Genomic DNA, 12621 nt, shown 5'->3' on the forward strand with positions numbered 1-12621 from the left:
GGAGCTCCCATTTCTCTGAGGTCTGCGCAGACTGCACTGAAGGCCTCCTTCAATTTGTGAGTTGTCCTGATAATGTTATCCGGAGGTTGCTGCAAACTGATGAAAAACCTAGTGAAAACCGTAGTTGAATATTATTTGCTAGATCATGATGGTCAGCCAGAGGGAAGAATACCAACGCTTTAAATCACCTCATTCCACACATCAGTAGCCAAGCTGCAGCTCCTCATTACAGATGGATAGCGACTGCGCAGCGCAGGTGTCCGACACACAATAATTTGCAGCACCACTCGCACTATTCGATGGGGTGCGCGCGCCCCGGGCTGCCGATAACTAGATAACCGTGACCAATGATTTATGACGCTTGAAGAGGGTCTCTCAATTTGTTCACTGAATAGCAGTCTTTTAAAATGCGTTTGAAGACCCATTAATTTCTTGGATCTACAGGCTCACTAACTATGCCCGTCGCTCCCATTTTCATTGTAGTTTCGATAATTATTTCCAGGTCAAAATTTCAGTTTCCTGTGCGGCTTGTTAGTAGGCTACTAAAAATGGCCGGTGATGGAGGCGCTCTGAAGGATATCAATGAGATTAAATCCCAGTTCAGGACTAGAGAGGGTTTTTACAAACTGCTGACCCTCTCGGATTCACAACAACGAGGCGGACTACCTCGGGGTCTGTCCGCAGGTACCACGGTGGGCCCCGGGGGTGGACCGGGTTCGATACCCGGTGGTGGTTTAGGTCTGGTGCAGGGGCCCGGAGCTGCCTCCTCCTCCAGTGCCGCAGCCAACTCCTCTCCGGCGGGCTTCCTCCCTCCTGTCAGGGTCTCCATGGTGAAGCTTCAACCGGAGGACCCGAGTGAAGAATCCGAGAGAGTGTGTTTTAACATCGGAAGAGAGCTTTATTTCTACACTTACACAAATATCAAGAAGGTAAGTTGAATAACGGCGTTGCAAGTAATGAATAGACGACTGAGATGTATTATAAACTAACGTTAGCCAATTTGCTTTAGTTTGGTGTAAACTCGCCTATTTTCTCGGGTGGCAGTAGCCGCAATGTCCCAGATTATTTTGCTCTAGTGGTTTTAATCCAAATAGCATATCCAGTAAAATCGTGATCACGTTATTTTGAGACAATCAAGTCGTGCATTCATTATTGTTTTGCTATTTTTATTTCCATTTATTTAACCTTTATTTAACTAGTCAAATCAGTTAAGAACACATTCTTGTTTACAATGACGGCGTCCGTAGACCACAAAATGTTACATTTCAGAAATACAGTTGCAAGAATGTAGCTGCATTGATGTTGCAAGTAACGCGTTTTTTTTTATAGCAAATGTTTGCATCCGGTTTTACACAACAATCAATCGTAGTTTGTAATGCAAAAATGCCTCAATGGGGGGATCTTAATATACAACAATTATTTCCTCAAATATTCTATACTCAAAATGTATTTTAAACATGTACCAAATTGAACTTTCACAAAGGGGACAAACACTGAAGTAGAACACAGAAACAGGGAAACATTTTTGAAAAGGTTCTGTTGGATGAACAAACCTTCACCTGTTCATTTTAAAAGCTGCTTGCTCCTAACTCTCTTCCCCTCGGTGTTGTCTGTGTAGGCTGTGGACCTCAGTAAACCCATAGACAAGCGTATCTACAAGGGCACCCAGCCCACCTGCCATGACTTCAACCAGTACTCTGCCACAGCAGACAGTGTGGCCCTCATTGTGGGCTTCTCAGCAGGCCAGGTTCAATACCTGGACCCCATTAAGAAGGAGACAAGCAAGCTCTTCAATGAGGAGGTGTGTCTGTCTGTCTGTGTGTGTCTTAGTGTGTGTCTTTGTCTGTCTGTCAGTCTGTCTGTCTGTGTCTTTGTTTCTGTGTGTGTTTGTGTGTGTCTTTGTTTCTGTGTGTGTCTGTGTGTTTGTCTGTTTGTCTGTGTCTTTATCTGTATGTGTGTGTCTTTCTGTCTGTCTGAGTGTGTCTTTGTCTGTCTTTGTCTGTCTGGTCTGTCTGTCTGTGTTGGGAGGGCGGGTTGAGCTATAGCCTATGTCTGTGTTGCCATTTGCTTTATTTCATTGGAATATTTGGAAAAATGCAAATACTTTTTCAAGAGCTCTTTTTTTAAGTACTGCCTGCCTTCTTGGAGAATGATGTTTTTAAAGGCCCAATGTAGCCATTTTTATATAAATATCAAATCATTTATGAGTAACAATTTAAGTACTTTACTGTAATTTCCATTAAAATGGGGGGGGGGGGGGGGGGGTTCTAAAGCAAGAATGTTGCTAGTGAAACTGAAAACAATCTGTTATTGACAGAGGGTTTGGAGCTGTCTTTGTTATTGGTTTATTAACTCATTTACAGAATGCTGATGTCACCATGGACATGCAAACCTGCTGATTAGAAGGTCCTGTGTAGATTGTATTTTCAACCAGCAGCTATCAGGAATTAACAATGATAACATTTTTCCTCAGCTGTTGTACAATATGATATTCAAAACAGAATTTTGACTGCACAGGGACTTGAATTAAATTCAGATGATGGAGTGTGATGATAAAGAGTACTTCTCTTTGCCTTTGCTTGGTTTCTCCTCTAAGTCAATGAACCTCCTCCGGCGCACTGGATCCAAATCCACTCTCTCTGCTGTTCTATCTCTGTCACAGAGCTCAGATATACCAACATCCCTCACTTTTATCTGGTTGTCCGGACAAACCCTAGTCCTGGACTTAAAGCACTTTGAGTGGAGAATCTCCCTTGAACATGCTTCTTTGTCCAGGACTGTAATCTATGTCTAGGAAGCTGACCCATAGTCTTTCACTCCAGATGTCATTTCATTTAGGCTGTTGTTTTTTTAACACTAGTTTATGAGGACATATAACCTCTAACAGTTCAGATATTAGTTACAGTTGTTGTGACACCTGGCATTGTCTTTCAGATAAATTTATTACCACTGTCACTGAACATAGCATATAAGCTTATTAAATGTACCAGTGTTGCTAATATCAAATTCTTCATGTTGCCTTTCAGAGGATGATAGATAAGTCCAAGGTGACCTGTCTGAAATGGCTGCCCAAGTCCGAGAACCTGTTCCTGGCCTCTTACGCCAGTGGCCACCTCTACCTCTACAATGTGGAGCACCCGTGTGGCACCGCCGCCCCACAGTACTCCCTGCTCCGCCAGGGCGAAGGCTTTGCAGTCTATTCCTGCAAGACGAAGACGCCCCGAAACCCGCTGCTGCGCTGGGCCGTGGGCGATGGAGGCCTCAACGAGTTTGCCTTCTCGCCAGACGGTGTGCATGTGGCGTGTGTGGGCCAGGACGGCTGCCTGCGCGTCTTCCACTTTGACTCCATGGAGCTGCAGGGCGTGATGAAGAGCTACTTCGGCGGCCTGCTGTGCGTCTCCTGGAGCCCCGACGGCAAATACCTGGCCACAGGCGGTGAGGACGACCTGGTGACGGTATGGTCGTTCGCAGAGAGCCGCGTGGTGGCCCGGGGACATGGCCACAAGTCCTGGGTGAACGTGGTGGCCTTTGACCCCTTCACCACCAGCCTGGAGGACGAAGAGCCCATGGAGCTGAGCGGCAGCGAGGAGGACCTACAGCAGGGGCCGCTGCACTTTGGCCGCGTGCGCACGAGCAGCACGCTGTCACGCCTCTCCCGCCACAGCTCCAAGGGAGGCTCGCCCTCCGTCACCTACCGCTTCGGCTCGGTGGGCCAGGACACCCAGTTCTGTCTGTGGGACCTGACAGATGACGTGCTGTACCCGAGGCTGCCCCTGTCCCGTGCCCTCACCAACACCTTCGGCCCCACCATCCCTCCCTCGGTCAGCAGCACCATCAACAACACTACAGGTGGAGGGGTCATAGGAGGGGTTGAGGGCCACCACCACCCCACCACTAACCCCCACCAGCCACCCCCCATGCCCCTGCCACTCCCCCGCTCCCTGTCGCGCTCCAACTCCCTCCCCCACCCCGCCGTGGCCAACGTCTCTAAGGGCCAGAGCACGACGGAGGGCGGGGGAGGGAGCGGAGGGGGCAACGCCACCCCCTTCAGTATCGGCCGCTTCGCCACGCTCTCTCTGCAGGAGCGTAAATCAGACAAGTCTGGAGGGAGCGGCGTGGGCGGGGAAAAGGAGCACAAGCGCTACCATAGCCTGGGAAACATCAGCAAGAGCAACGACAAGATCAACGTAGCGCCACGCAGCAGTCGCCTGGACGCTGCCAAGGTCCTGGGCACCACGCTGTGTCCGCGGATGCACGAGGTGCCCCTGCTGGAGCCCCTGGTGTGTAAGAAGATCGCCCACGAGAGACTGACCGTGCTGGTGTTCATGGACGACTGCATCATCACCGCGTGCCAGGAGGGCCTCATCTGCACCTGGGCACGGCCGGGTAAAGTGGTGAGTCCTGCGCCCAGCGTCCGTAACGCTATGGTAGCAAAACATCTATCAATGAATAATGCTCTTTAGGCTGTCCTATCAGCTTTTAGTTTACTAGTTTATACTCCAAGTTATTAGAAAGGACCTGAGGGTATTTATGGATTACTTGCCATGAGTCTAAACGTTCTTCCTTCCTTTCTCTCCTTCCCTGATGCTGCCTGGCCCCTCATCCAGAACTTGACAGCACAGAACGGGAACTCGCCCAGTGGCACGGTGGTATAGCTGGAAGTGGAACTTTGCACCCCTCACCAAACCCCCATCATGGCTGAAGAGGGGCCAGCATCTGCACCGTATCATCCCAGTATTGACCTCTGATGTATCCCCTTGCCTCTCACCGCTTCTCTTTAGGAAGACTACAAAACAAAAACTGGGACCGTCCCTCTTTTCCCAGAAGCATAGAGAAGGCCGACTCCTCTCCACCCTGCAAACACGAAAGTAATTGTATTTTATTTATCTTATCTCAAGACTGAAGTAATTTATATTGTAAATAATACGAATACTCTATCAATACAGAGGACAAAGAGTATCAAAATATTGACTCAAGCGAGTGGAAAAAAAATAAAATATTACTATATGAAAATCCTATATTGTACATAGCGACACAGTTAACATTGAATGTCTGCAGTTAGGGACCTGAAGATAGTGTTTTTGTGTGATAGAGTTCCTTGATTTGTCGTGTCTCTTGAAGCAAACTGGTTTGTCGATGGAGATGGACGCATTTAGGGTCTCCGGCATCAAAGACTTCACCCTTGTGCAGTACGGAGAGCAATCTTCCTATGGCTGCTACTGTTACTCTTCAGCTGAGACTGTCCGCTCCCAATGATACTTGTTCCCAACATTACTGCACAGTGACACACCGTACGCTTTCAAGCAGTGTAGCATCCATTAGCCTCCATTCCCCCTCACACCTGTAATGCCTCTTGCAAGATTTTGCACATTCAACATTGGTCATTTTAGCCCACAAAAGGAAACTGGAGGCAATTTGTCCTGTGATTTTCCTTTTAATTGACATGGCTTTTATTTCATGTCATTTTAAGCTACTGATTCTAACTCGGCTGTATTATTTGTGGATTATTCTGTGTTCGTGACATCCATGATATTCTACCAACCTGGATAAATGACAATGATCAGTGGGTCTTGCATCAAACCATTGTTTTACTTAGAAATGAAATTTAATGTGTGGGATTTGAGGTTCGGTATGCTGAAAGGCATGCGACTGACATGAGTCAAAGCTACCGGTGTAAAAACACCAGACTAGAAATGGTGGTGGACCAACTACAACAATTTGTAGAGAAGTGACTGTGTTTAGGATCTGTCCAGTTATGATAACACTGTTGATAATGGTATGTACACTGACAACTACCCATTATATTAGTGTGTGTATGCCCTAATAACAGTCATGTGAAATGGCAGAAGGGGACACTAAAACCATCAAATCATTTACTGTACACCCGCTGAAGGCCTTTTTCAATACTGCAAGAGAATGGGAACTAACCATTTTATTCCAGGGGAAGAAAATCCATTCCATTTGTTTTTCTTTTTGACCGTTTACAGACCATAGCATGTAATGTCTTTTTAAATTCAGTGTGCATTATACACACACTTACACCTGAGGTGGCAAATTATATCACAGTATTAAGTTTGTATGTAGGGGATCTGTTATTAAAAGTCTAAACCCAAATGCTACATGTTACTCTCCAGGCTCTTGCACTTTATAATCACAAAATATAGTACTCGTCATCAAATATCTATTATCTTGTTATCAAAGTTACGTTTTTCATGACTTTGAGAGATGTGCAGCTGTATGACAGAATGCAAATAGTTTCTTGAACATTGAAACCCTGTCATGATTGTTATCTTGGGCATCTTTCATGGCAAATGTTGAGTCGAAAGTATGCCAGAGAATGGTCATTTATAGAAAGAGAAATATGTAGACAGATATACTTACGTTTGACAGACAGGCTTGCGTTTGAGTTTGCAATGAGTTTTTATTTCACTGAGCTGTAAGATGGAGTCCAGAGAAATGACATTGAATAGGATGAAAACCGTCTCTTGCTCAGACAAGGTAAGCAGAGAAACAAACCACCGTATGCATCATGACTTTCAGGACAAATAACATCTGTTTGGAAAACACTTCACATTACCTATGCATAACTATAAAGGAGTAACCTATGGAGTAATCAAGTAGTAAGTAAATACAGTCACGTAGTAATGTTTGGTAATACAAGTGTATGAAGAAAATCATGAAAAGTGAAAGTTCACTTTAGCATGTCATTAAGGGACAAGTAGAAAATTACTGGGGGGAGGTCCAACTCCAGGTACCTCCCCATGTACTGTAAAATAGGTTGCACACAATGTTTACGACCACAAATAACTGTAGCGACCCTGTGTTTATAAGCGTGGATATCGACTTTACCACTACCAGCATGCTTTTGTGGCGCAGTTGATGCCACGCACGGCTAAGGTAGAGGGTTCGCCGACCACCACCGACGAGCTCACTCTCACTGCCTGTTTAATTACACTACGATCAGAGCCAGCTGCAGATGATCAGCTAGGGGGAAATAAGATTTTCATAATGTAAATGCTATATTTATATGCTATGCATTTTCCAACAACAAATGTGTGCCAATGCCCCAAACAACCAATAAACAAAGCATAGCATACTCGATTACCGACTTTGGGCTCTTCAAAATCATGGTTTGCGTTTACAACACCAAATCTCGACAAAAATAAAATACATCCCTTCCTACCTTGTACCCAGTATCGAAGGCTTGAGAATCTCAGAATATCAGTTGTTGGTGTTTTGTAGCAGATCTCTTTCCATTCATCAGTTTGAATGCAGGAATTATATTAGAGTGGAGTGGACGAATGTGCGCAGGTAGGCTATAGGAGATTTTTGAAGTAGCCTAATCAGATTAAAACATGGTACTGGGCACAGCACATATTTTCAACGTGGAGAATTGGGTAATATCAGGTAGAAACGTTGATTAATCAGATTCCAACCTATTTTCACCCACTCAACTGCTAAAAGTTTGTTGAATTCCTAATGTGTTATCACTATGCTTTCAACCATCTAAAAACACAACCAAATTCCAATAGAAAAATCATTGTAAAATGCTGTTTATTTAAGTAGAACTGAATGCGTTATCACTGTTCTTGATCTAATAGCACAACCAAATGACCTGGATTGCAGAAAATGTAGATTTCATTAAAGTACATGGTGCAAGTGATCAATGCCTTTGAGATTTTGTGCAGATTATTATAACAATTGAAGATTTCTACAGACCTGCTGAATTGTGTTTGGTTGTTAGCGCAACCAAATATAAACATTTGAAGGAGATGTATCTTCTGATTGGATAGCTCCATCTGTGCCACTGAGCCTGGTTTTAATTCCAGTTTGTCTGCAAATTAATAATTGATATGTTGGATTCACATCTCATATTCAACCAAAATCTAAATTGAGGAATATGACTACATTTTAAATGTACTTTAAATGCAGTTTGATTTGATCCTATTCTTTAACTTTTATTTTTGGTTGATGTGAATCCAACATATTTTATACAAGGTTTGTCTATGTTGAAATTACTTACCACCATGACATAATCCTGTGTTTGAAATGAGTTATCCTCAAAGCAACAGTTTACGTTGATGACTTTCTTCAAATCCAATGTATTTTCCACATAGATTACAAATCACAATACGTTGACAAATTACGTGAAAACATTTTGACTCCAATGCATCCCACAGTTGTGTCAAGTTGCCTGGATGTCCTTTGGGTGGTGGACCATTCTTGATACACACGGGAAACTGTTGAGTGTGAAGAACCCAGCAGCGTTGCCGTTCTTGACACACTCAAACCGGTGCGCCCTGCACCTGCTACCATGCTCAGGCACTTAAATCTTTTGTCTTGCCCATTCACCCGCTGAATGGCAAACATACACAATCCATATCTCAAGGCTTAAAAATCCTTCTTTAACCTGTCCCCTCATCTACACTGATTGAAGTTGATTTAACAAGTGATATCAATAAGGAATCATAGCTTTCACCTGGATTCACCTGGTCAGTCTATGTCATGGAAAGAGCAGGTGTTCCACATTTTGTCAAATTATTCATTTTGTGTATGGTTTCCTAGAATCAAGGGTGGCTCAACTTAACCTTTTAGCCAAACTTACCCCACTCTCCCCTCCACCATGGACACATGTCCATTTTATATCAAATTTGGTGTGTCAATCTGTCTGTTATATGTGTTGCTTGTGTGCACCACGATGTGTGCATTTGTGATGCTCTGGACTGGATACTGGCCCCTTTTGGGATTGGGAGACTGAGGACTGTCATGTTATTCACAGCCCTACAGGGGGCACTCTACTAACCTTTCCCTGGGCAAGGTGAGTCTCACACAAGCTCAAAGTACTTTTCTTTATTTTAAAGGTGTCAAAACAATCAAACACCACATTTGTTCCTTAGATACATTTTCAAAAGGGTGAATTAACTATTTGGGAAATTTAGCTGTGGCCAATATTACACAATGCTTGAGACACTACCCTCCGTATTATTGGCCAACGTACAATCATTGGAATACAAACTGAACAATGTAAGATTAAGACTATCCTACCAACGGGATATTAAAAACTGTAACGACGACACATAATATAGAGCTGGCTGGCTTTTCCATGATTCTGCAGGACAGAGCAGCTACTTCTGGTAAGACGAGGAGTGGGGGTGTGTGTCTATTTGTCAATAACTGCTGGTGCGCGATGCCTAATGTTAAAGAAGTCTCAAGGTATTGCTCGCCTGAGGTAGAGTACCTCATGATAAGCTGTAGACCACACTATCTACAGAGAGAGTTGTCATCTATATTATTCATAGCCGTCTTGTTACCACCACAAACCGATGCTGGCACTAAGACTGCACGCAACGAGCTGTATAAAGCCCTAAGCGAACAAGAAAATGCTCATCCAGAAGCGGCACTCCTAGTGGCCGGGGACTTTAATGCAGGCAAACAAATCTGTTTTACCTAATTTCTGCCAGCATGTCACATCTGCAACCAGAGGGGAAAAACTCTAGACCACCTTTACTCCACACACAGAGACACAGGCAAAGCTCTCCCTGGTCCTCCATTTGGAGAATCTGACCATAATTAAACTCAGCAAAAAAAGAAACGTCCTCTCACTGTCAACTGCGTTTATTTTCAGCAGACTTAACATGTGTAAATATTTGTATGAACATAACAAGATTCAACAACTGAGACATAAACGGAACGAGTTCCACAGACATGTGACTAACAGAAGTGGAATAATGTGTTCCTGAACAAAGGGGGGGTCAAAATCAAAAGTAACAGTCAGTATCTGATGTGGCCACCAGCTGCATTAAGTACTGCAGTGCATCTCCTCCTCATGGACTGCACCACATTTGCCAGTTCTTGCTGTGAGATGTTACCCCACTCTTCCACCAAGGCACCTGCAAGTTCCCTGACATTTCTGGGGGGAATGACCCTAGCCCTCACCCTCCGATCCAACAGGTCCCAGACGTGCTCAATGGGATTGAGATCTGGGCTCTTCGATGGCCATGGCAGAACACTGACATTCTTGTCTTGCAGGAAATCACGCACAGAACGAGCAGTATGGCTGTTGGACTTGTCATGCTGGAGGATCATGTCAGGATGAGCCTGCAGGAAGGGTACCACATGAGGAAGGACTATGTCTTCCCTGTAACCCACAGCGTTGAGAATGCCTGCAAAGACAACAAGCTCAGTCCGGTGATGCTGTGACACACTGCCCCAGACCATGATGGAAACTCCACCTCCAAATCAATCCTGCTCCAGAGTACAGGCCTCGGTGTAATGCTCATTCCTTCGATGATAAACGCAAATCCGAACATCACCTCTGGTGAGACAAAACCGCAACTCGTCAGTGTAGAGCATTTTTTGCCAGTCCTGTCTGGTCCAGCGAAGGTGGGTTTGTGCCCATAGGCGACATTGTTGCCGGTGATGTCTGGTGAGGACCTGCCTTACAACAGGCCTACAAGCCCTCAGTCCAGCCTCTCTCAGCCTATTGCGGACAGTTTGAGCATTGATGGAGGGATTGTGCATTCCTGGTGTAACTCGGACAGTTGTTGTGGCCATCCTGTTCCTGTCCCGCAGGTGTGATGTTCGGATGTACCGATTCAGCTCGGTCAGCTGTCCGTCCTGTCTCCCTGTAGCGCTGTCTTAAGCGTCTCACAGTACGGACATTGCCCTGGCCACATCTGCAGTCCTCATGCCTCCTTGCAGCATGCCTAAGGCACATTCACGTAGATGAGCAGGAACCCTGAGCATCTTTCTTTTGGTGTTTTTCAGAGTCAGTAGAAAGGCCTCTTTAGTGTCCTAAGTTTTCATAACTGTGACCTTAATTGCCTACTGTCTGTAAGCTGTTAGTGTCTTAACGACCGTTCCACAGGTGCATATTCATTAATTGTTTATGGTTTATTGAACAAGGATGGGAAACAGTGTTTTTAAATCCTTTACAATAAAGATCTGTGAAGTTATTTTGATTTTTATTAATTATCTTTGAAAGACAGGGTCCTGAAAAAGTGTTTTTTTTTTTATTGAGTTTACATGTTTCAAACATACCACTGTAGTCCCTGTGCCCAAGAAAGCAAAGGTAACCTGCCCAAATGATTACCTCCCCTTAGCACACACGTTGGTAGCCATGAAGTGCTGTGAAAGGCTGGTCATGACTCACATCAACACCATCATGCCAGACACCCTAGACCCACTTCAATTCACATACTGCTCCAACAGATACACAGATGACACAATCTCAATCGTACTGCACACTGCCCTTTCCCACATGGACAAAAGGATCACCTATGTTAGAATGCTGTTCATTGACTACAGCTCAGTGTTCAACACCATAGTACCCACAGAGCTCATCACTAAGCTAAGGACCCTGGGACTAAACACCTCCCTCTGCAACTGGATCCTGGACTTCCTAATGGGCAGCCGCCAGGTGGTAAGGGTAAGCAACAACACATCTGCCACGCTGATCCTCAACACTGGGGCCCCTTAAGGGTGCGTGCTTATCCCCCTCCTGTACTCAAATCAAATTCAAATCAAATCAAATGTATTTATATAGCCCTTCGTATATCAGCTGATATCTCAAAGTGCTGTACAGAAACCCAGCCTAAAACCCCAAACAGCAAGCAATGCAGGTGTAGAAGCACGGTTCACCCACGACTGCGTGGTCAAGCATGACTCCAACACCATCATTAACTTTGCTAACGACACAACAGTGGTAGGCCTGATCACAGACAAAGATGAGACAGCCTATAGGAGGAGGTCAGAGACCTGGCAGTGTGGTGCCAGGACAACAACCTCTCCCTAAATGTGAGAAAGGCAAAGGAGTTGATCGTGGACTATGGAAAAAGGAGGGCCGAACAGAACCCCATTATCATCGACGGGGCTGAAGTGGAGCGGTCGAGAGTTTCAAGTTTCTTGGTTTCTACATCACCAACAAACTATCATGGTGCAAACACACCAAGACAGTTGTGAAGAGGGAACGACAACACCTTTTCCCCCTCAGGAGACATGGGCCCTTAGATTCTCAAAAAGCACCCTGCCCAGTTGCACCACCGCCCAGTATGGCAACTGCTCGGCATTGATCGTAAGGTGCTACAGAGGGTAATGCGTACAGCCCAGTACATCACTGTGACCAAGCTTCCTGACATCCAGGACCTATATACTAGGCGGTGTCAGAGGAAGGCACAAAAATGAAAGCCCAAAGGGACACCCAAGTCATAGACTTCTCTCTGCTACCGCACGGCAAGCGGTACCGGAGTGCCAAGTCTAGGACCAAAAGGCTTCTTAACAGCTTCTACCCCCAAGACTGCTGAACAATTAATAATATGGCCACCATTTACATTAATTATCTATTTAAAAGTCATTTTTCAAATGACCTCGACTAACCTGTACCCCCACACATTGACTTGGTACCGGTACCCCCTGTATATAGCCTTGTTATTGTTATGTCATTTTCTTGTTACCTTTTTCTTTTCTTTTTTACTTTAGTTTATTTAGTAAATATTTTCTTAACTCTATTTCTTGAACTGCATTGTTGGTTAAGGGCTTGTCAGTAAGCATTTCAAGGTAAGGTCTGTATTCAGCACATGTGACAAATAAGATTTGATTTGATCAATGTTCACCAACGCATTC

At 44.8% G+C, this 12621-nt stretch overlaps 1 protein-coding gene across 1 annotated transcript; it reads left to right on the plus strand.

Annotated features, from left to right (window-relative positions):
- Positions 1 to 455: 455 nt before the first annotated feature.
- On the plus strand, positions 456 to 6100 carry LOC139382424 (WD repeat-containing protein 20-like). The gene is made up of 4 exons (XM_071126467.1): positions 456 to 929; positions 1619 to 1801; positions 3027 to 4394; positions 4608 to 6100. The coding sequence occupies exons 1-4, from the start codon at positions 456 to 458 to the stop codon at positions 4653 to 4655; spliced, it is 2073 nt and encodes a 690-aa protein (XP_070982568.1). The 3' UTR covers positions 4656 to 6100.
- The last annotated feature ends 6521 nt before the right edge of the window (positions 6101 to 12621 follow it).

This window comes from Oncorhynchus clarkii, chromosome 24 (assembly GCF_045791955.1).
Source record: "Oncorhynchus clarkii lewisi isolate Uvic-CL-2024 chromosome 24, UVic_Ocla_1.0, whole genome shotgun sequence".
Classification (NCBI taxonomy): domain Eukaryota; kingdom Metazoa; phylum Chordata; class Actinopteri; order Salmoniformes; family Salmonidae; genus Oncorhynchus; species Oncorhynchus clarkii.

What these genes read in the sequence shown, in the direction of transcription:
- LOC139382424 (XM_071126467.1), top strand. Translation starts at nt 456, where the DNA reads ATGCCCGTCGCTCCCATTTTCATTGTAGTTTCGATAATTATTTCCAGG. An exon ending in GCAAGCTCTTCAATGAGGAG is followed by an intron (nt 1,802 to 3,026) that starts GTGTGTCTGTCT and finishes GTTGCCTTTCAG; the next exon opens with AGGATGATAGATAAGTCCAA. An exon ending in GGGCACGGCCGGGTAAAGTG is followed by an intron (nt 4,395 to 4,607) that starts GTGAGTCCTGCG and finishes CCCCTCATCCAG; the next exon opens with AACTTGACAGCACAGAACGG.